This window comes from Ictalurus punctatus, chromosome 2 (assembly GCF_001660625.3).
Source record: "Ictalurus punctatus breed USDA103 chromosome 2, Coco_2.0, whole genome shotgun sequence".
Classification (NCBI taxonomy): domain Eukaryota; kingdom Metazoa; phylum Chordata; class Actinopteri; order Siluriformes; family Ictaluridae; genus Ictalurus; species Ictalurus punctatus.
In genome coordinates this window covers 28,917,698-28,941,521 of record NC_030417.2, presented here as the reverse complement: position 1 = coordinate 28,941,521, position 23,824 = coordinate 28,917,698, and the positions used below count along the sequence as shown (strand labels likewise).

General features: G+C 37.1%; 3 protein-coding genes across 4 annotated transcripts in view; 1 reads left to right on the top strand and 2 right to left on the bottom strand.

The window, feature by feature from the left end:
- The window catches only part of tecpr1b (tectonin beta-propeller repeat containing 1b), a 39,585-nt gene extending 39,131 nt beyond the window's left edge, over positions 1-454 (bottom strand). The window contains exon 1 of the mRNA XM_017488986.3: positions 139-454. The gene's annotated coding sequence lies outside the window, so the exon portion shown is untranslated. The remainder of the gene's footprint in view (positions 1-138) is intronic.
- Positions 455-494: 40 nt separating this feature from the next.
- On the top strand, positions 495-10,109 carry bri3 (brain protein I3). The gene is made up of 3 exons (XM_017489046.3): positions 495-1,116; positions 4,168-4,267; positions 8,780-10,109. Exons 1-3 carry the CDS (start codon positions 942-944, stop codon positions 8,910-8,912), a joined length of 408 nt encoding a protein of 135 aa, XP_017344535.1. The 5' UTR covers positions 495-941; the 3' UTR covers positions 8,913-10,109.
- Positions 10,110-11,395: 1,286 nt separating this feature from the next.
- baiap2l1b (BAR/IMD domain containing adaptor protein 2 like 1b) overlaps positions 11,396-23,824 on the bottom strand; it is a 54,875-nt gene continuing 42,446 nt past the window's right edge. The window contains exons 11-15 of one of the 2 annotated variants that reach the window (XM_017489025.3): positions 17,970-18,029; positions 17,382-17,405; positions 17,058-17,223; positions 14,021-14,061; positions 11,396-12,384 (exon numbers count right to left, since the gene is read on the bottom strand). In XM_017489025.3, the coding sequence (XP_017344514.2) occupies positions 12,312-12,384; positions 14,021-14,061; positions 17,058-17,223; positions 17,382-17,405; positions 17,970-18,029 (364 nt within the window). In that variant the 3' untranslated portion in view covers positions 11,396-12,311. The remainder of the gene's footprint in view (positions 12,385-14,020; positions 14,062-17,057; positions 17,224-17,381; positions 17,406-17,969; positions 18,030-23,824) is intronic. The other variant, XM_017489033.3, reaches the window with a different exon arrangement.

Below are 23,824 nucleotides of genomic sequence, written 5' to 3'. Positions count from 1 at the left end.
TAGTAGTAACTTGAAAATAAAGTAATTAGTCATCTGATTACATTTTACATGCAGTAATCAGTAATGTCATCAAATTGCAATTTTAAAGTAGCCTAGTAACTAGTAATCTGTAATGGATTAACTTTTTTTAGTACTTACCCAACACTGGTGATTGACGACTTCCACATTAAGGGACCCTAATAATGTGAGCAATTATTACATTTATGATGGTGATGGCCAAGATGCTAACCTGCATGCAACACCAGACCCATTCACAAGACACGAGATTTTCTCGTCATGAAATTACATCGTGAGAAAACAGCTTTTTGTTGTGTCAAGATAAAAATAAAATAACTGTTTGCTATGTGGAGATCACGAGAAAATTAAGTCGTAATAAAAAATAATGCCTGGCCTCTTATGGCTTCCGTAGTCTGCAGTTATGGCTTCCGTAGTCTGCAGTGAGTTATTCATCACATAACAGGCGCGTGCCCCTTTAAGAAGTAGCTCAGTCCCTTCGTCACATGACTGCTGTCTTGTGACTGAGCAGATAACAGGGCAACGCGTTTTATACGAGTTCCTCGGAGTTTTAGTCACTAACTACTGTCGATTTTTCCTCCTCAAGCGTCAGAGATATCATATCGGTCTCGTTATGCCGTGTTTTTAAGGTGTAAATATTTCTTATCCACCATTCTTTTCCTCGAGTGTGTGATTTGAGGGCGCTTTTAGCAGCGTGGATTACTCGGGGACAAAGTTGGCGCATGGAGGAGGAGGAGGCGGGCGGTGAAGTCAACTTGCAGTTTCCTTGTGTTGGGTTTGCTTTTGTTTTTGTTTTGGTCGCGGTTCTCATCGCGTGACACTAGACCAAACCGAAAACTGAACGGATTAAAACAATTAATCTTTGGGTAAACGCGTGACTACAGTGTTTTTTCACTTCGTAAAGAGCACACATCATTCCGTCGGATATGGATAATAAACCTCTTCTTCAAGACAGACCCCCGGCGTACAACAGCGTTCCCGGGGCGTATAATTACCAGCAGCCGCAGCCGGGGTACGGAGCGATCCCGCAACCCGCTCCTGCACCCGCACCTGCAGCCTTTCCATCACCGCCCCCGCCATACCAGTTCCCCGCTGCACAAGGTGAGTATTAGTATTATTATTATTATTATTATTATTATTATTATTATTAGTAGTAGTAGTAGTAGTAGTAGTAATAATAATAATAATAATAATAATAATAATAATAATAATAATAAAGCCTGCTCAGAAATCAGCCTCTGTAACGTTCGTTTAATTCTGACACACGGCGTCACGTGATGACATCAAACTTCATTTTTATAAGATTCACCACTTTTATTTATTTATTTATTTATTTATTTATTTAACAAGATTCCACTTTTTCGTAAGTACTGGGCGATTATACAATTCATATGGCTATTCTAGTCATAATAATGTTTATACGCGCTAGCCTGTTGCTAATCAACACGGAAGAAATTTGTCGCGAGAATGAACTCGGAGAGGCTGTTCAACCTGTAAACCTGGCTCTGAAACACACCTAATAAATATAAACAAACTACAGTAAATGTGTTAATCTGTTTCCCCCTCATCCTCTGTTCTTTTGATATTCAACAGCGTACAAACCTGTAAAATGAAGGGTAGTAATGTGCGCTAGTTCTCTCTAGTTAGCAAGTATAAATACCGGTCCCTCTACTGGAGTGAAATGCTTTAATACTAATTCGTTTACAATATTTACGTCTTAAAACTTTTATATTGAGTTTTTTTTTTTCAAGCCTATGCTACAAACTATAACAATTCCAAACTAGTAATTAACTTTATCATAAATCTCATAATTACTTTTATCATAAATATTTGTTTACTTTTGTTTGAGTATGGTTGATTTTGGCATCTGGTCAATTTTAGGGCCTTCTGTGGCAGCTAATTCCTGTAATCTAGCAAACAGGCCAGGTAGAAAGCTACACAGGAAGGCAAGTAGTTATAAGGCTAATTCAACCCTTGTGTGTCCTTATGGACATTTTCATTTAATTAAAAAAAAAAATCATTTTGTCTGTGTTTAATGCAAACAACAGCATTTTTTTTCTCAAAAGGTGTGTTTTTATTGGAATTTTAACATGTCACCCTAATTTACTTTTATAAATCCTATTTTAAACTAGGTACACAATGGTTACACTCAGGAGTTTAAGGACACACGTGTCCCCACTGAAACCCTTTCAAACTGCAGTGTTTAATCCCTGTGACGTTTAAGCATAACCATGCATTCTGTGTTAATAGGCTTTTATTTTGCTGAAAAGGTTTCAGAACATTGAATTAAAAAAAATAAAAAATCTGAAATGATTTCCCCCCCCCCTCAGGTTTTGTCTCTGGAAAATACATGCTTTTCTTTTTTTCCTGATTCTGCTGTATTATAGAGCACTGCAGACCAGCTGAATAAATGATGCAGCTATAATTGTGTGGGTGTGTTTGTATGGATAGAGTTGTGGTTTGTATGTGTGTACTGAAAATTGTGTGTGAACAGTTTGAAAGAGAGAAACTATATTGTATTGGAAATCACAATGTATATGATTCAAAGAAGGTTAGCTTTGAAGATTTTTGCATTATGTAAAGAAACCTGTGTTTTAAAGGGTTAAAATTCTGAAAATGAATGTTTTGGTAGTTAAGATCAGAACTGATGCTAATAAAAAATTGAAGTCAGTGAAAGTGGGGAAAAAAATATTAATATAACATTTGACAGTTTTTGGACATGGTCATCTTTGTTCACTATGTGTAAATTTTTATTGATGCATAAGGGTTAACATTCTAAAATGTCTCCTAAGAAGCAGCTAGTACTAAGAGTTAATGCTTCCAGTGACAAAGTAAAATCAGGAAATACCATGATCCTGTCAGGCAGAGTAGTAGCCAGATATGTTCCTGACAGGAAGTTTGTTCATTTGAGTGTCTGTTTCTGGTGCTGAATGTGACATTAATGGAATTGATTTTTTGAAGATGTAACTGATGTGAACTGAGGAAATGCTTATCTTAAAACAATCACTTGATAAACAATTTTTTTATTTTTTTTATTTTTTATTTTATTTTTTTTTGTGAACACCCATTAAGTTATTTTAGGTGGTCTCTCAGACACTACTACCCTACTACACAGTAGATAAAAAGCAGTACGCCAGAGGGGTAGCATGTCCGAATTCTCAGTAGGTGAGAAATACCCAGATGCGTTCTGCTTCCGGTGAGATTTTGTAGTATGCAACCAATGGACATTACGCTAGTCAAAAATCCCATAATTCAACGGGACTGGTGCGGACGAGCTCAGGAAAACTAGTTGTGGAAGACAGCGTGTCGGCTCCTTTTAAGTATTAATCCTTGGTTAAACAGGACTTGTTTAACAATACCTGAATAAATTGTTAACTTGTTGAAGGTTAAAAAAAAGAAAAGGGTTGTCCTAGAGTTTGAAACTTTTATTCTCAATCATGCCTTATCTGGCCAAGCTAACAGCAGCGAATTTACCTCAGCCTGTTAACCCTGGCCACATTAAATTACTAATACTAATTCAGTTAACTTTCCTGATGTGCATTTTGCCGTTAGTGGGCTTGATGGGCTTTAATCTGGTCCTTTTTAAATTTGTGTTTATTATGATGTCCAAGGTCACATGACAATTCCAACATGGTAGCTGTAGTATGTCTGGGATCGTATTTATACTACACACGCGTAGTGATTAGTACATACTGTTTCAACAGCTGTGCAGTAGGTATTGCTTCGAATGGAGTACGTAATCTAACGGTAAGCGAGTTGGGACGCAGCCACTTTCTATCTTCTGCTGCTCAAGGAAGCTTGTGCTTTCACTGTGGTCTAATATAAACAGTATCTAATTTACAATTATGTACGTGACATTTACTTTCAATTGATTTTTATAAATAAGGCTTGTGCTCATTGTTTAACAACATATTCTGAATATAATATTGCACACTCTGAAGTTCTGTGTTTTAAGACCAGACTTTAATGGTCACTTGACGAGTGAGAATCAGGAAGTTGTTTAATAAAAAAACAACAACAACAAAAAAAACCCAGCAATGTTTCAAACCTTACAAACTCAAAACATGCATTGTCTTTGTTAAACTAGTCACTAAAACTTAAGAGTTCAGAGTTTTTAATTAATTATAATTATGATCTTGTTCTTGTCCTCAGGTTACCCAGCAGCTGCCACAGGGACTCCGGCAAACTGTTCGAGCACATACACCATCATTCAGCCCTCAGTGGTGGTAGTAGGAGGATGTCCTGCCTGCAGGTGAGTAAATCAAGTCAACATATAAATTTATCTTGCAAGGCAGAGTAGAATATTGTAGGCAGGGTGTAAATGTGTGTTTTAGTGTTGCAGTGAGATAGAAAATGGTGAAGCTCCCAACATTCTTGAACAGTGTGGCACCTTTTATGCCTGAAACTGGTCAAGTGTTGAAAGTGTCTCATCTTGAAAGTCATCTTTATTGCCCAAATTTTAATTCTAACATTTATTGATCAACAAATCAACTCTTCTGGAGATTCCTGGATCTGCCTGTTTCATACCCTCATAGAAAACCTGAGCCTACTTGTCATCCTGTTCACTTTGGCCTGCAAGTAAATGGCAGTTGGAGACATCATTACGTGGCTTGATGTTTCGCTCCAAATGCTTTTCATATGTAGTTCATTGAATGTGGGACGTGCTTCTGAGCTCCCTTTGGGCTCATTTAAACTAAATGTTCCCTCTGACATTTGTTATTGCATGACTATGTTAGAGTTCAAGGATACAAAAGATCAAAAAGAAGAGAGAAACGTCACTGGAGTTTTTGGCTCATCTCTCCTTAACTATCTTGCACAGTGTTACTGCACTCTTGGCATGACTGCTTGAATTCCTCTTGCCTATGGCGCTTGTAGTCGACCGATTTTTTTTATTTTTTTTTATTTTTTATTTATTTATTTATTTTTTCAGTTCTTCCTTTCGTTCCTACATGTAATTAGTTCCTGTTTGCTAAAAATATTCCTGTATGTGTTCATGTGTTGAGAGAAGGGAATCTGTTACAGCTGCATTGTGACTGTGGGTATGACTAGTGGTTTCTGTAAGCTCCTTTTCCTGTCAATCTTTTGAATGAGATCAACAGTTTAAGTGCACACTGACCTTCGGGTTTTTTGAAGGCCTGAATGAAAAATATTCTATAAAAAAAAAAAAGCAACCACTAATTTCTTTATAAAATATTAAAATACACAAGTGAAAATAACAGCAATGTTGAGAATAGATCAGTTTTTATTTATTTTTTTTAAATTTATTTTTTAAATATAAACCATTGCCATGTTTCGAAAGTGTCACTTGTACACATTAAGTTCCTCTGTGTTCATGTGACTGAGGGGAATGACCAGTAATGCTGCAGGTCATGATGTGGTGGTTGGGTTTTTTTTTTTTTTTTTTTTTTTTTTAAATCCACATAGTCATGGGTTGAGGAACTCATGACATTTCTGATGTCACTCAGAAATCTGGTCCAAAGCAAATCAGCTCTTTATTAATAATCAAAAGCCCTTTTCAGACAATGCTAGTTTTTCATGCTGAGATATAAAATATAACATCTAGTATAAAACACAATTCCAAAACATAATTATAGATCACAATTTGGAATACTGTTGCTTTTAAGCTGGTTTCTTTTTTGTCACATACTGATGTGGTCATTTAATTGGATTTTGAAATAATTTAACAACACTTCAGTTTTATTGCGTAACATACTGTGCCCTAAGTGAGTGTAAAGTGAGGTTTTATCTTTGTAGCTGACTCAATAGTAATAGTCCATTTAATTACCCTGTTGGATCACACTCCTTTGATTGATTTTATCTTCTATTTCTTTCTAATGGGCTGAGAGTGAAGACACTGGAGATAATGAATTTGTTCTGCCTCCTCTTTGCAGACGATTCTATCCCACTGTTTTTACATTGACTCAAGGGTGGTCTGGTAGTCCAAGTACTCCTGGCAGTCAGGAAGTTGACTCGGTCATATCGTGTCATATCGTGTCATCTCGGTGTGCCCTTCACTTGGAAGTTCAAACATTCCATTCATCAGAGACAAAGAAAAAGTGTATGAAGCACTTCCTTTATGCATTAAGACAGGTTTAGTGCAGAAACTTTACTATGGATGTCACCATGAGCTGGTGTTTCTTCAGGGGTGGAAGGAATAACACATCTAGCTTGAAATGGTCTCCTCAGATGCTCCACCCACAGGCTACAGTGTGTCTGATATTCTTTCTGATACACTTTTCTGGCCACAAGCTTCAGGATCTTTAAGGTTGTACTCTAAGAGGCTCTCTGCACGTCTGGCTTTACACACTTCTGTGTGCCAGTGACAAACTTGAAATTTGTAACACAATGAGCTTTTTGAAGCAAGATGTAGTAATCGAACAAACAAAGTTCACTGGATCCTGTTTTTAAAAATAATTAGGGTTTTGTTTGAAGCAGTTAGTGGAGTAGATGACTGTTCATGTGTTTGTCAGTGGGCTAAGGGAAAACATTTATTGCCATGTCGGTCAAATATGATGATTGTTCTTAGGCATATTTACTGATGAACCATACCTGACCCTGCAGGTTTCTAGCAAATGCAAGAGGTCTGGGACTAAAATCCAGTAGTATCTATAAAAGATTAAATGAACACAGCTTGAACAGGTGATTATTATAATTATTTTTTAATAAATATTGCAGTATTTGCTTTTGCAATACTGTCATCAATATGAGAATGAACTTTAAAACAATGCCAAAAAAAAGACTTGGTGACATTAATGACAATGTTTAATCATGGGTTAACCAGATTGTTCCCATATATTGTAAGGCATATTCAGAACTTTGTCTCTATCGATATACTTGCTATATGCTATTTTTGTCCATATTGTGCAGACCTAATGGATCGTTGGATTATTTGTACAGCAAAAATAAACCCTGAATAAAATAAACTTGTTAGTGGTGAAGGTGTCAAAACAGTAGCATCAAACATCCAAAGAGTGCAAGAAAAAGAAATGCGTAAAGAATGCTTTAAAAACAATGCAACACTAAAAATTAATGTGATTACTGTAGGATTGTGCTTTTAGTTGGATTCCTGAAGCAAGGGAATCAGAAAACACAGTACCTGCCTAACTTATTCACCTTTGACCTACTGTGAGAGACACTGTCATTGGATCATTTAAGAGGTGTGCTAGTTCAAGGTTTAAGAACATGCATGTTGGTCTTTTAAAGGCATAAATATAGTCCTGGAGTACAACACTTCTATGATTAAACCTGGAGGAATTCCATGCGAGTTCAATAGTCCAACAATGTCAGATTTTTATTGAGCCTTTATTTGAAGTGTAATTCATAGACAATAAAGAAGTTACTATCAGAGGCAGTATCCATGTTTATCAGAGGCCTTTTCTCTTTCTTTTTCCTTTGTCACACTATTGGAATGCACAAATAACTGCAATGAGTTAAATTCACCTCCAGCTCAACCTTTTATTCTTCTTTTCCATGTATCTGACATTGAATGCTTAACAGACTGCATTTATTTATATATTTTCAGGTGCAAAAGTTTGCACCCCTTTGGTGACGAAAGAAACAAAGATATATATATATATATATATATATATATATATATATATATCTATTTATTTATTTACTACTATTCATAAAATGTATGTAAATAAATAGATAAATAAATAAATAGTTTACAAATGATACATAATTTTATCAATGACAGGATCCAGAAACTGCTCCGAGGAAGTGAAAGTTCGAATTGGGTTTAAAGGTAAAGGATGGGCATGCTAGAAAATGTTCAGAATTCATTAAGAATGGGAGATGAAAACATTTGAACTGAGATTCTGTTAGTTTTTCCACTATTAATATCCTGAACATTACTTGACTATTTTCATTCTGGTGGTGATGAAGGACTATTTGTAAATTGTAAAACTAAATGGTATAAAATACTGTGAATTTACTTGCCTTCATTTTATCCTAAGGGTATGCAAACTTCTGCACTCTACTGTATGACCTAACCCTATCTCTTTTATACAGAGGAAAGTGTGTGTGTATCTCTCTCTCTCTCTCTCTCTCTCTCTCTCTCTCTCTCTGTGTCTGTCTGTCTCTGTCTGTCGTTTTATGTTCCTATGGTGTCTTCTGGTTCTAAAGATACAGATCTATAGTACTATAGTATAGTAATGATGTAAGGAATAAAACATGACCGAGGCATGCTGTTTAAAATAAAGGAAAAAAAAAAAGAGTACTATGCAAAAGTTGATTTTCCTAGAACAGCATGCCTCTTAAGTGTTTTATTCCTCTTATAGCATAACACGTTAATTAAGAAACTCAATGTTCATCATGCTGTGTAATCTTTTTTTTATATTTACATTTCATGCTGTGAAATATCTGCAAGAAGAGTTAACTCCTGTTATAACTTAACAAAGGGAAACTAAGGAGAAAAAATTCAATTTGAGTAATAAGACCTGACTGGATAAGGATAACCTGACTGCTTCCTTATGTTGAACATCTTACAGAAATATTCACCATGTCACTGGCATCATTTTGTTCAAAAACACTTTTAGCTGATTTAACTTTTACTATAGAAACATTAACTTACTAGAATGAGCACATTATTATAAACATGTGATTTCTTTCTGACTAATCAGAATAGAGAATTTAACAGCACCATGTACTGTAAGTCATATAACATGGTATTACATGATTACTGGAATATATATTGGGACAAAATGGAGGGGAAATTGCACTGTAGTAGAGGTTAATGAGAGGACTGTGCTCTTGCTTGCAGGGTGGGGGTGCTGGAGGAGGACTTCACCTGTTTGGGGATCATGTGTGCCATTTTCTTCTTCCCCCTGGGCATTCTTTTCTGTCTGGCACTGCGGCAGAGGAGGTGTCCCAACTGTGGAGCCACTTTTGGCTAGATGGACCAAACCACAGCCACGTCTTGCAGCCCGTTGACCATCGCTTGGGTTCTCCTTCTTTTTTCTTTTTTTTCTTCTTCAAAATCCATGTTTTACATATCTATGTTTAAAAATGCAAATCATGTATACAAGGATAGCCCAATTTATAATAGCAAGTTGCTATACGGTTTCTCAATTATTTTTTCTTTAAAGTATTAGCAAATGCAAAAACGGCTTAAACTTTTCTGCTTTAAAAAATGTTTTTTTTTTTTGTTTTTTTTTGTTTTTTTTAAATCGTGTAAGCCAGCCGTCATATCATTGACTCACTGGTGCCTTTAAAATGGCCGCGATTTAGAACTGCAGAAGAAAGGAGACCATAAAGAGACTTGGTGAACAAGTCAAGAGATGATCATTTATTGAAATCTTAATTATGTCTCAATCATGGTTATAAATGATAATCACTCTTTTGTTGATTTCTTTTAGTTCACACCAAATTCTTGTCTGTCTGTATATGTATGAGACTAGGCTCTACGCTGCCTGGTGCCTTTGTTGTGTGTAGTTGGGAATCATTGCCACATTTCATCAGCCTCAGTCATAGAACAAAGACATGTTCTCTACCCAACGTTTTAAATCACAATCAGGCTTCTAGAAGACCAAACCACTTTCTCTCCATTCAGGCCTGTTTTTAGAACGTTTATCATTACCTCTATGCTAAGCATCTTCATTCCCTCTAGCACAATACACACTGTGCTGCTAGTAAATCTGAGGTGTTTATAATCTCCCTTGTTTCCTGAAGAATTTCAGCTCTTATTTCAGAAGCCAAATTCTGATTATAGCACTGCACTAGTGTTAAAATGATTTGTTCCCCTTAAATGTATTCCAGTTAAAAACTAGAATAATCTTCTTGTTAAGAAATCTGCAGGTATAACATGCTAAAGCATCTGTTCATGTGTCCCACATCTAATGGATACATACAGTATGTTAATGAGCTCCGAGGCATACCATTTTCATTTCCTCTGCAAATGAAAGACAATCAGAACAGAAATAATGTCCCTTTGTGTTCCAGTTTTTTCTCTCACCATTGATTAAAAAATTTCCTTGCTGCCATTATTTTATCATGTAATGAAATGTCAGGGATATTTGCTTTAGGCCACTGCATGTATAATCAGTTCAGAATTTTTATATGAACAATACTGTAAATAAAACTTCTAGATATGCTGCTGCTGTTTTTCACTTGTGCAAAGATGAATGTCTTTTCAAAATAGGTTCTAAAAATTCTTTCTTTATATGTAGTACTTTTCATTTTATGCCTAAATGGTATTCAGGTGAAAATAAGATTCAATATTAAAGAACAATAATGAAACAAACAACTCCTACTAAAAATATACTCAAGTAAAAATGTTAAATATCTACTAATAATATTAGACCACTAATTCAGAATTTAGGGGCAAAAAGAATGATCATCTCAATTAAGAGCAGTCCAGTCTCAGCTGAGTGATGCTCCTTCAGGGGTACAGCTAGATATGCAAGAGCTAAACCATTTAGAGCTTTAACAATCATAAGCAGGACCTTATGGACAACATGGAACTTAATAAGCAGACTTTTTCCTGATGTGGGCTATTGCACGATCTAGGGTTAACCTGTGTCTTATTCTGAATATCCTTCTTAAATAATAATATGCAGTGTTTGAGACATTATCCAAAAAACCAGCCCAAACATTAAGCTATTGTACTGAAACTTTAGGTTTCACAGAATAGGGTAAACTTATTACAGGCAGGGTTGGAACCTAACAACAGTAGTACTGTTGAATTATCTATTCACCAAAACTTTTACGGTTTTCATAGATCTTCCATTTTACTTAGCTCTGTTCCAAAATCTGGCCAAACGGTCATATATGTAGAAGTGAAAACCAATCTATGGGACCTAAAACAGAAATTTTTGACACCATATTTCGCTCTTATGTTAATTAACAATCTCCAAATTTGGTCATCACTAGTTCTCACCTATCACATGATGGCTACATGCTTCCTCCAAGCCAGCCAACACAACTTTTCAAACTGCTGTTCATACCATATTACAGAGCAGCTGAACACTTGGAAGAAAGCACTAACTCTTCAACATACTTGAACATGTTCCGTTAGTGTCGCTGTGACTGACAGTGGAAAGAGTAAGCTATCCGTCCCACCAAAGACAGCGAGGCCAATTCTGCTCTCTTGGACTCCCGACCACACGGATGGCTGTGGGAATGTCGGGATTCGAACTCTCATCTAGAGCTCACTGGTCATTTTATTTTATCCCTACTAAGCAGGACTGTCAGTCTGATTTAGCCTTATTTTGATGAGCCAACTTTTTTTCACTGAACTTTTGCTTTAGCCTGGAAAGAGATACCTAACCCCTCACACAAGTCAAAGGTTTGATGTCTAGGTTGCACAAAACACACTGTACCATAAATCCTACTTCACTGATCTATATTCAGCTTTTTATAATCAAAGAGTTCAAAATGATAAAAGAAATAAAACATCTTTATTTTACACAGCAGTGATTCACAGGGCATTGGAAAAGAGAAATGTGTTGATAAAACAAATAAACGGCTACCTTAAAGCTTCAAAACTAATTTAAGTACAATTTGTCCATGTAATTCTAAGGTCTGTTTAATCAATGTGACCCTCAAAGACAAGTGAAGATGCTTGTGAACTGTATACGGACACTGAGTAATCATCTGACAACATAAAATTAAAGAGGTAAATGTGTCCTCTCTGAGAAAAGGAAAAAGGGGTATTAAATAGTATTTGGGAATGGGTTTGTAGAAACATACCTTTGCAATCTAAACACACTATCAAGCATTTGGAATTAAAGCACATGTTTAATCCTAGTGTACTATGACATTTGAGATTTTGAATAACCTGATAGAATTTAAGAAATCCTGCACAATTACATCTGCAACACTATATAACTGAAAATTCAGTGCCTTGGTCCCATGACAATGTAAAATTCTCAACAATTATTTAAACATCCTAGGTTCCAGTCCATCTCAGCACAGGGTAGGCGTGTTGTTCTTGCAACTTAAAAGCAGTCATCAACGCCTCAGGTAAAAACTCAGGACAAAATATATTATAAGCATATTTACTCTAAAATAGAGCTATCTAGCACTGCTCTTGCTCATCGTCCAGCACAAACATTGGAATGATTTTAAAAAAGTACATGTGAATATTGGCTTTTATAATGTACATAAATAAATGTGTAGTTTGCCTGTGTGTAATGAGGCCACCATGGTATCTAGTCCAAATCCAACATGGACTAAAGCTTATGTATAATGATGTACTTTGCAGAAGAAAGGTCTGCATGCATTCACGCATCAGTGGTGGTGGTATTGGGAGGAAAAGACCTGCTGATGGTTAGAAGGCTAGGGAGTCATGATAATCAGACCCTAGGAGCCGATCTGTCGTTGGTGACTGTGGGCCTCAGCTTCACGGTGGCAAAAGGGTTTGTGCCCCTGAGGAAGTAACACACACTGTTAAACACTGGTTCCACATCTTTGTAAGATCAATTCTCTTATACCAGAGCAATTTGCCAACAATAAAATATTTTTTATTAATTAAATACAACACAGTGTATTTTTTATGTTGTGGAACATCCATGAAACAAGTTTGTTCCTGTTATCACTTACATTATAACAAGTATATGCAGTGACGTCAATAAGACAAAGAAACACAGCTTGTCATGTTATAGAGAAACCAGAAAGTCCTGAAATCTTAATCTCTTTACACAAAGCATCACCATATCAACCACTGTACTATTTGAACACTACTTTGACCACTAATATTTTGCTCTGGCTATAATAATAGAACATCTATAAAATAAACTTATTTGCCTGCATTTTGACGCAAGGGTCTGCCAGTTTTTGTGTGATGTGGGCTGTTACCACCCCACCAAGGTAATAATTAATTAATGAACAGCACATCTAATATTGTGGAACTTCTGCGAGACAAGTTAGCTCCTGTTATCACTTACATTATAGCAGCTATAAATAGTCTACCAGCCTCTCTTTTTTCCTCACAAGTTATAAGACCAAAACTTGCAGCTTGTCATTTTACTGAAAAAACAGAAAGTGCAAAGACTTTCTTGTGATTAAGGCAAAGTGCTGACACAGGAGACTCCTCTCATAAATGTTAAAAAAAAAAAAAAAACGGCTCCTTAGAAAACGTCACACTATCAACAATTATAAGTTTTTTCTTTGTTAAATAAATTACACATTTTTAATCATTTATTGTTAGCCTTACATTATATGGAGCATCCGCCAAGAACCTCAATGTTTTTACCAAAGAAACAATAATGTATTAAAACTAGTGCATCAATAGAAACCTATAATTTATTTTACAGTCAGAACTACTATAGTCAGAGCTGTGCTATTACAGAAAATGAATACACATCTACTGGTTTGAGGATTCAACAGTGCTGCGAATAATAAGCATTAACAAGGTAAGTTCAGTAACTAGCCTAAATATCCTTAATTAAAATGTAACATTTTATTTGTTAAACACTACAAACACTCAAATTTTCCACTGGTAATGCGTGTGCATCAGACTGTAACGATTGGCCGTGGCGTCTCCTTGGCAATGTAAACACTCCAATAACAGTGGTGGAAAAGCAGGTAAGAATGACGGAATGTTTCCGGAATGCTTTTGTTTTTACAAAAGTCATGAGTCAGGCATGTCCAAGGAGTGTTCTGGATATATTTCTAGGGCCAAGGTGCTCACGACAAGTGTATGCTTGACTGCTGTTCTGCCACTGTATATTATATAGACTGGCCGAACTCAAACTGGCCAAAAGGAAACGGCAGAACAAAGAAATTCACATATTTCTCAAATGGAAAGATCAACATTGTTCTTTTGCAGTCAATGGGTTCATCACAGAAGCTCTAGTTAATATTAAGGATGTAATTATAAAAATACTTGGTATGCGTCTGAGAGGAAGCTTCTAATGATCACACTGAGCTGCTCAATAACAAGGTGGAAAATGTGGCTCATTACTATATGTCAAATTGTTAATATAAATGCTCCTTATGTTGCATTTGCGTATCAAGGATATCAATGCAGTGACAGGATAATCCACGTTAATTGCATACTCACACTAGAAAAGGTGGCTTTGAAATTCCATTTGGCTGAGAAACCTATGAGAAAGCAAGACACACATCATCTTAGATTGTTGTACCAAATTAAATCCTCAAAAACAAACACTGACAATAAAATGTGTTGTATGCTGCTCTAGACAGACATTGCCCCATGTTTATTTAGGATCAGGTATGCATTTTGAAATATAAAGGTCAACTATGATAACAGAAATCCACAAAGAAAAAACAAAACAAAACAAAACAAAAAAAAACTACTCGTGACGGTATCAGGGAGAGGCCTGTATTCAGCTAGTCAGACTGGTCTGATGGCTAACTCTGTTAAACTTTCACACAGACTGAACCACAGCCTGGAATCCAGCCCTGCTGCACATCAGCTTCACCACAAATTCTGTTACTGAACAGCCATTTGTAGCTGGTTTTTCCTAACACACTGTTACAGAAAAATGGCCTGAATGTTAATGATAAAAAAATATTGATAGCTGTAGAAATACAGTATTGTAAGCTAATAAAAATTGTCTTAGAACAGTGCAACTGCTGTAAAATTTAGGTTTAAAATGAATGTGATTCAGGTTATTCTAATTTGTAACTCGCTTTGGATAAAAGCGTCTGCTAAGTGAATAAATGTAAATGTAGGTTTGCAGTCAGTAGCATGAAGCACAATGCTGTGTAGTGCGCTGACACAATGCCAACACAAGATGGCAGACTAGATCGAACAATCCACTAGATTGCAGTCTTCAGAAGTACTAATTGTGAGAAAAACAAAGCATAGCATGTGACCAGTCCAGAAGCAGCATTTAATATACTAAATTTATCAGAGTTAGCTTTTCAGTACACAGAAATATGTCTGTTTTGAGTGACGCTAACACAAATGGACAGAACTGAACTAAGGAAAAGAGGATATTTTAGATTCTGGACTGTTACAATATTACTTATCCTTCCCTCCCTCTCTGCCACTCCGATTTAATTTCATTGATCACATTCTCTCTTTTGTTTTTTTGGACTTATTTGTAACTATTCTCACACTACCACAACTCAGGACTCTCATTTCCACTTCTGTGAACATGTGAACAAGGCTGATTAAAGTGTGTTGGACACAGCAAAGTCGGCCAGAATCATCTTTCGCCTTTGCTCTTCCTTGATGAAAAAAGTGCTTGTGGTGTGCCATCTCTGTGCTTACCTCGGTTTTCCAGAACCATTTAAAACCAAGCCCTTTCTGAGTAATTACATGCCACAGGGGTGGTGAGTCAATCTTCAGCAGGTGTTGGCCAACAGGCCTTTAGACCTCCATAGTTGACTTTTTATTGGAAGTACTTAATCACACAATGTGAACAGCTATGTGGCTGAATAAGTGGCTTAGTCCAGTAAGGGGGGTGCTTTCAGGTTGAGCTCAGTGTGGAATTCCAGCGGCAAGGCTGAGCCACGACCCGGATGTGCGGAGGCTCCGGGGCTCACCAAGGATTGGGAGGGTAATGAATATTTCACTGGGTTTAGAGAGGAGTATCCCATTTCATTGTATCAGCATTCAAGCCAACTACTGGCAAACAACACAAAATCAGGGCTGTCTTTATCCTCATATGGTGCTTCATGCCAATGCTAGTTAGCTGCCAGGCCCATTTCATCATACACTTTATATGGTGACAGATTCTGATGGTTAATAAGACCACATAAACATGAGGCAGCTGACAGCACCGGTGTTCATTTAGTTAAAGAGATCATATTTCATGCTATTCTAGCACTGACATTAAACCTGCTGAAGGGGAGAACAGAACTTGACTACTAACAAAGACGTACTTTATTTTGTGATATAACAGGCTTCTGTCAGTGCAAACATATTTATTTACATGTAGCCACATTTTTGTTAATGCTTTGCATAAATGGAAAACATTTAATTCCTAGTTAGACTTCATAGAGGGAGCTAAGCAGCCTTCAAACATTTTTGAGTGACATTTGTAGGCTAATGCCAATATAATTCTATAAATGGTTATCGCTTATATACATAATACACTTGAAAGCAAATAGCACAGTTCATCTCAATGTATATAAACACAGCAGAGCTTTCAAGGTGATTCAGTAAAAATGCTTTTTTGCCCCGCAGTCACTGTTGTTAATGCCACTACTCTGGTCTAGCGTTAAGGATTTAGCATTGTTCCATAGACAATCCTCTTTAAGGTGTAGCTGATCCTAAGATCTACTCAGGCACATAGACTGTAATAATATCTATGTCACACTAATGTGTTCTGTATCTCTGTGCCAAGGCACACAAAGCAGACGCACATCATAGACTCCTCTATATTCGGTCATGTTGACCTAATGGCTCAGACAGCTATGCAATTCATCTTCTTTGGTATGGGTGTTTATGCAAAAAAAAAAATCCTGTCCCTACTGTAGTCTCAGATTCCTCTTCCTAGCTGACAGGAGTGGAATCTGACATGCTCTTCTGCTGTTGTGCACCACCCTTAAAGTTTGGTGTGTTGTTCTTCAGAGATGTTTTCTGCTTACCATGGTGGTAAATAGTGATGATTTCAGTTAACATAGCCGTACTGTCAGCTTGCACCAGTCTCTTCTGATCTCTCATCATTTATGGAATTTGGCAGATAGACATAAATGTAAGTCACCCTGGATCTCATTTATTGAACTGAGCAGCTGAGGATTAAGGGCCTTACTCAAGGGCCCAGCAGTGGCAGCTTGGAGGTGCTGGGATTTGAACTCTCAACCTTTTGAGCAGTAGTCCAACGATTACCAACATGCTACCACTTCCCAACAAGGTAGTTCCATCAGCAGTTACTTAATTCCTAAACGATCAATTATACACTGCAATTATATTGTTTCCTCATTTTGAAGTTTGATGTGAATATTAACGGAAACTCTTGACCTGAACCTGCATAATTTTATGCAGTGTGTTGCTGCTACATGAATAACTGATGGGATAATAAGCAGGTTCCTAATAAAGTGGTCAGTGAGTGCATATTCAGATTTTCAGTCAACTCAAAACAGCTGATTCTACATATGAAGAGATGAGTGAGAGAGCTACTTACCGTGTTTTCAGAGGAAGGCACATGTGTCTGAATCAGGGACTTGGTTGAATTCCTCCTGACAGGAGTGTCACTGTAGTCAGGAGGAGGTAACATCACATCATCCTCGGGGTCCGGCTGCGTGAGGTTGGCCACACTCTTACTGCGTGCCGGAGGATTCCCAAAAACACTTCAACAGTACGCCACATGTTAGAATATACTACATACCAATGCATAGAGGAATCCATATAACACTTTTTGCATGTTTAATAATGCAATGTTTATAAGGAACAGACAAATAAAATGATCTTAACATGGACATATTTGTTTCACTTTAAGTGAACTTACTTCTGTCCTGTATACATAGGATGCCTGAAACAATAATGCATTTTACTGAGCATATAGGATCAAGGTGGGTCATCTGCAGAAAGGCATACTCAATAGAATACTATACAGATTTTACTTTGTGACCGTCCCTGTGCACACATGCAACCCAGCTGAGCTATTCCACCCAACTGGTCAGTTAAAGGGCCAGCACACTGAGTACTCAAGTACTTCAAGAGAATCAAGTTGAGGAACACAATAGACACACAACATATTGTTTTCAGACTGAGGTCCTCGGGTATTTAACCTAGGTTATTTAGTAATGTATTTCCTCCTAATGTGTCTTTTATGTGACAATTCAGGAGCAGTGGCAATGCAGTACTTTCTAACAATGAGGAGCTAAAGGTCTTTAAATGTAGTGATCCTAAAATAGAGCCTGAACCTAGCTTGGGTTTCCTTGTCTTCAAAGGAGAACTGATCAGTATCAGCAGCAATCAAGAGGATTACAGAGAAGTGTATGTATGTGTGTGTGTGTGTGTGTGTGTGTGTGTGTGTGTGTGTGTGTGAGTGAGAGAGAGAGAGAGAGAGTGTATATGAGTGGGAGTCTGTTACCTGTTATTTACCACAGGTTCTACATATGGACGACAGTAGGAAGATGGAAACCAGCCCCTTCTGTGTAAAGCAAGCAGAAGTGAATATAGTGTTCAGTTATGCATATTGGACAAAGAAATAATAATAAAATGTTAATCAATATGCTACAAAGCAATAGGTATGAAACGCTTACATGTCTTTAGCTTTGCAGAATACACCATAAAAATAAATTATAACATGCAAACATATATGTTTTATACATACATACATATATACATACATACACCCACCCACCCATATACATACATATATATACATACATATATATAATGTGTGTGTATATGTGTATATATATATATATATATATATATATATATATATATATATATATATATATATATATATATATATATATATATATTAGGTGAACTGCTCATCCACAAAAAAATGTGTGGCAAATACTGAGAAGACAGATTGCAACAACTTGAAACTTTGTATAATAAAACTGCAGAGACAATATATTCATAGACTGCAACAAAAACCAGTGTGTTTAATTCTGGTGTTGTTGGTTTTGGATAGTAACATTGTGAAGGTCTTGCACAGGATAATGTGCCCTGCCACACTGCAAAAATTGTTCAGGAATGGTTTGTGGAACATTGACAAAGAGTTCAAGGACTTGGCCTGCAAATTCCTCAGATCTCAATACAATCGAGCATCTGTGGGATGTGCTGGACAAACAAGTCCGATCCATGAAGGCCCCACCTCGCAACTTACAGGACTTAAAGGATGTGCTGCTAATGTCTTGGTGCCAGATACCACAGCAGGCCATCAGAGGTCTTTGGAGTCCATACTTTGATGGGTCATCATGCTTTGATCTTTTTTTCTCAGCACAAGGGGAACTACATAATATTAGGAAGGTGGTTTTAATGTTATGGCTGATCGGTGTACTGTTGAGTTTAAATTGCTTATTTTTCTTACATGTACAGCATTTAGCTGATGCCCTTATCCAGAGTGACTTAGATAAGTGCTTTGGAGTCTCTATCAAAAGCACATCCTCCTGCTAGTTCCCCAAGTCAGGGACTAAGAATACCATCAAGAAACTTTTGTGAAAACCAGATATTTGATCTTATTGGCATTGATTAAAGTATATGAAAAATAAAAAGTGAGTAAACACAAACCCAAAAAATAAGAAAAATAAAACTAATCATTCAATTATAAAAGACATGCCACCATATAAACAGAGGAGAAGCCAGTCTGTCTTCACATAGCCATAAGCTGTAAACAAATTCCTCACCTGATGGAGGATTAGTGCTCACTTTATTGTTAATATTATATAATATGAAATATTTTTTGTCATAGAAGAGAGTCAAAATAATTTTCACTTTTGATCATTAGGCTTCACCCTGATCATGTTGAGTAAAAAAATTCCATTACGCCTTTGAGGTTTTACTATGATCTATCGTTTCGTGCTCACAGCTGTCTGTGCACTTGAACTTTTATGGAGGTTTGCAGTGTCACTATATTTACTGGTGATTGGCATTCATCTACATATGCATGCAAGTACGTTGAAAATCTGAATTTCTGAAAACTTTTGTTAATCCGTCTGGAATTTTTTTTGTTTGGTTTATGCAAACATTTACATACAACAATGAGGCGGCTGTGGCTCAGGTGGTCGAGCAGGTTGTCCATTAATGGTAGGGTTGGCGGTTCGATTCCCGACTCGCATGACTCCACATGCCGAAGTGTCCTTGGGCAAGACACTGAACCCCAAGCTGCTCCCAATGGCAAGTTAGCACCCTGCATGGCAGCTCTACTACCATTGGTGTGTGAGTGTGTGCGAATGGGTGAATGAGACACAGTGTAAAGCGCTTTGGATAAAAGCGCTATATAAGTGTGCCATTTACAATGACATAAAACACTGACAAATTAGGCCCAATGTGCATATACACAGAAGATACTGAAGCTTGTGGCCAGAAATGTATACAAAATATATGAGACATTCCATGGCCCATATGCAGAACGTCTGAGTCAAATACTACCCGTCACTTTGTAAAATCAGCAAAGGCCCAACATAATTGTGAAACCATCATGCAAAAGTGATGAGCAAATCAGACTAACCATCGCGGTCTCTTACCTTGATGGTGTGTAAGAAATGTCAATGCTCAAACCAAGTAATAGGACAGAATTTATACACATAAAAGATCATACACTTAAACAGAACCCAAGAAACACTGTATATGAAGTACAATGCAATGAAGAATGTAGACTTGGCCAAGGGAAAAACATAACTGCTGTTTAACAACCAACACAGGAGGGCTACCTCCTGTAGTCAAGACTCTCCTGTGTACCTACAGGTTTTGAGTTTTGAGATTTCTTCACTGTAAATATTCCATAAGAGAAAACAACTGCTTAGAAAGAGAGACAAGATCATCTGCACCTTGAGTTACTTATAATGGTCTCTTTACTCCAGCACCTTTACTCTGGCAGCTTCACATCAATCCATGCCTCCTTGTAACCTTAATAACCTTTATCACATCAAAGGTGTGAAGACCCACTTGAAGTGATGAAAGTCCCTCAGATGAGTCCAGTCACTTCTCACTTCACACAACTCTCACAACTCACTGCTACTAGATGATTCAATGACCTGGATGACTGAAAACATATATAGATACAGGCATGAGTACCTTCTCTTTTAAAATGTCTTTCTCAAGAACAAAGATAAGATAAGCAGAGAAAATGTGAGAGAATTATTTTCGATACCAAATACCACCACTACTCTGCAGCACTATCTGGACAAATAGCTGTATTGAGTTTCACTCATCTGGTATCTAATGAATGCATCATGCACCCAAGTGCTCAGCTTGAAATTATGCTGATGCATCTACTGAGTGTCAATTCATCCTCTGGCTTACATAACTAGGAAACGGTCTGTATATGCAAAATGGAGTTAATCTGTCAGTCATTTTAAAGCATATTTCAGGTCATGAGTAAAGAGGTATAAACCTGTTAGATTTACACTAACACAAACTTCTATATAGGTCAAAATCAAAAGTCATTTGGCCTGATCATAAAAAGCAGGGATATGTGATTGAGGCCCCTTCACCCAAAAGTTTCTAATTTTCACCTTATGAGTACATTTGACATTAGAAGAAAGAAGAATGTTTTATTAATGATATTAAACAAGGATAAAATTGATTTTAAATAGAAGTTCTAGGTCCAATTTAATCTTGCTTTTCACCTGTTTTAGATGGACATAATCTCTGCATAGCTAATGTAATGTTAAAGCTGCTTTTAACTAAAATTGCTTTATACACTAATACTACTCTTATGCTTTAAAGTAGAAAATACTCTATACAGATGAGAAATATTGTTGTGCAATACAGTGACTTCGTTACTGCACCCTGACAATGTGAAATGTCAGTTGGTATTCCTAAGGGACAGAAACTGAATGCATCTGATTAAAACACATACTAACACCAGCTGGAAGAACTCACTCTAAGGCTGCTGAAGTGAAAGGCTTCATAAATATTTGGAGTACTGCTGGAAACCGACAATTTTCTCCCACATAGCTGTTATTCTTCTGCAGCTGTGCTCTGACTGGTTCTGTTCACCTCTCTAGAAAACTCTTCAGAAGCTAGTGGCCCTGTCAGGTCTATAAAAGTTATTCAGCTGACATGAATGAAATCAACGTTCTTTCTGCTACAGATGATTTGCTGAAAATCACGGACAGTTGTGTATACTGATGTTCTCCACTGAGCCTTCTACAATAGCCCTAGTGATTATGTTGGATCAGTGAAAAGCCCTGAGCAGATGCAATGCAGCATGGTTGAGTTATTTGTCATGGTACAATTGAAGCTAGACTTACTACCAATTTTTTTGCACAGGCATTTAAATTAAGACTGTCAAAGAACTTAGTCTACTCTTTCATCTAATAAAAATCTGAATTCCACCAAAAATGAGTGGAGTCTATTGATATTTTAACTCTCAACTTACACGTTTAAGACTTGTAGAAGAATCTTTCAACAAGAAACAGCCAAATCAACATAAATACACTACATGGCCAAAGGTTTGTGTACACCCAACCTTCACACCCATACAGCTACAACCAAAAGTATTGGAACAGCAAGGCCAATTCATTTGTCTTACTATAAACTGAAGACATTGGGGTTTGAGATCAAAAGATGAATATGAGACAATAAATCAGAATTTCAGCATTCATTTCCTGATATTTACATCTAGATGTGTTAAACAACTTAGAACATGACACCTTTGGTGGCAGACCACCCAGTTTTAGGTGTGCAAAATTATTGGAACCAATAGTCCAATAGTCTCAAAGTAAATAACATTTAATATTTGGTTGCATATCCCTTGTTTGCAGTAACTGCACCAAGACAGTGACCCACTGACATCACCAAACCATTGCATTCTTCTTCTGTGATGCTTTCCCTGGCTTGTACTGCAGCTTCTTTCAGTTGTTGTTTGTTTTGGTGGGTTTCTCCCTTCAGCCTCCTCTTCAGGAGGTGGAATGCATGCTTGGTTGTGTTAAGGTCTGCTGAGTGACTTGGCCAACCTATCTTCTACTTTTTCCCCCTGATGAGGCCCTTTGTTGAGCAGGCAGTGTGTTTTGGGTCACTATCTTGCAACATGATGAAATTCCTCCCAATTAGATTGGATGCATTTCTCTGTATACTGGCAGACAGAAGGTTTCTGTAAACTTTTGAATTCATTCTGCTGATGCCATCATGAGTTACATCAGCAATAAATTTTAGTAAGCCTGTTCTAGAAGCAGCCGTGCAATTCCAAGCCATGACATTAACTCCACTCTGCTTGACCGATAAGCTAATATGTTTTGGATCATGAGCAGATCCTTTCTTTCTCCACACTTTGGCCTTTCCATCACTTTGGTAGAGGTTAATCTTGGTTCCAGATCTCTTGTGGCTCATCTCTGTATTTCTTTGCAAATTCCAATTTGGTTTTCTGATTCTTACTGCTGATGAGTGGTTTTCATTTTGTGGTATGGCCTCTATATTTCTGCTCTCAAAGCCTTTTTCGAACAGTAGGTTGTGATACCTTCACCCCTGCCCTGTGATGCCTTTTGGTGAGGTCACCGACTGTTGTTTCTGGGTTTTTCTTCACAGCTTTCACAATGTTTCTGCGATGAACTGTTGCTGGTGTACCTGTTTGATTGTTAGTACACCAGTGGTTTCTTTTTCAGGACATTCCAAATTGTTGTATTGGCTATGCCCAATTTGCCTATCCCCCCCTAGACAGCTCTTTGGTCATCATGCTGGTTGATCCTTTTTAACAACAAATGTAGTCTTCATAGGTAAACCCCAGGGCTCAAACCAAAAGGACACACTCAGAGCTAGAAATTATTTAAATAAGCAGTCTAACAGGGCACACCTGGGCAACAAAAAAAACAAACAAACAAAGAAAAAAAAACCTGTCAGTCACATGTTACAATATTTTCAATATCACTTGAAAAATAGGTGAGTTCAAATGAAAGGTGTCATGTTCCAAGTTGTTTAACATATCTACATATAAATATGAGAAAATTAAACAGGAAATTCTGCTCCATCATCTCATGTTCATCATTTGATCTCAAACCCAAATGTCTTCAGTGTATAGCAAAAACAAACGAACTGGTCTTGCTGTTCCAATACTTTCCAATGGTGACTGTATGTATGCCTTCCCCACACAACTGTATAGAATATCTTTGTATGATGTAGCATTACAATTTATCTTCACTGAAACTAAGGGGCCCAAACCTCTTCCAGCATAACAATGCCCCTGTGCCTCTGTTGCCAAGGTTGGAGTGGAAGAACTCAAGTGGCCTGCACAGATCCCTGACCTCAACCCCACTGGACACCTTTGGG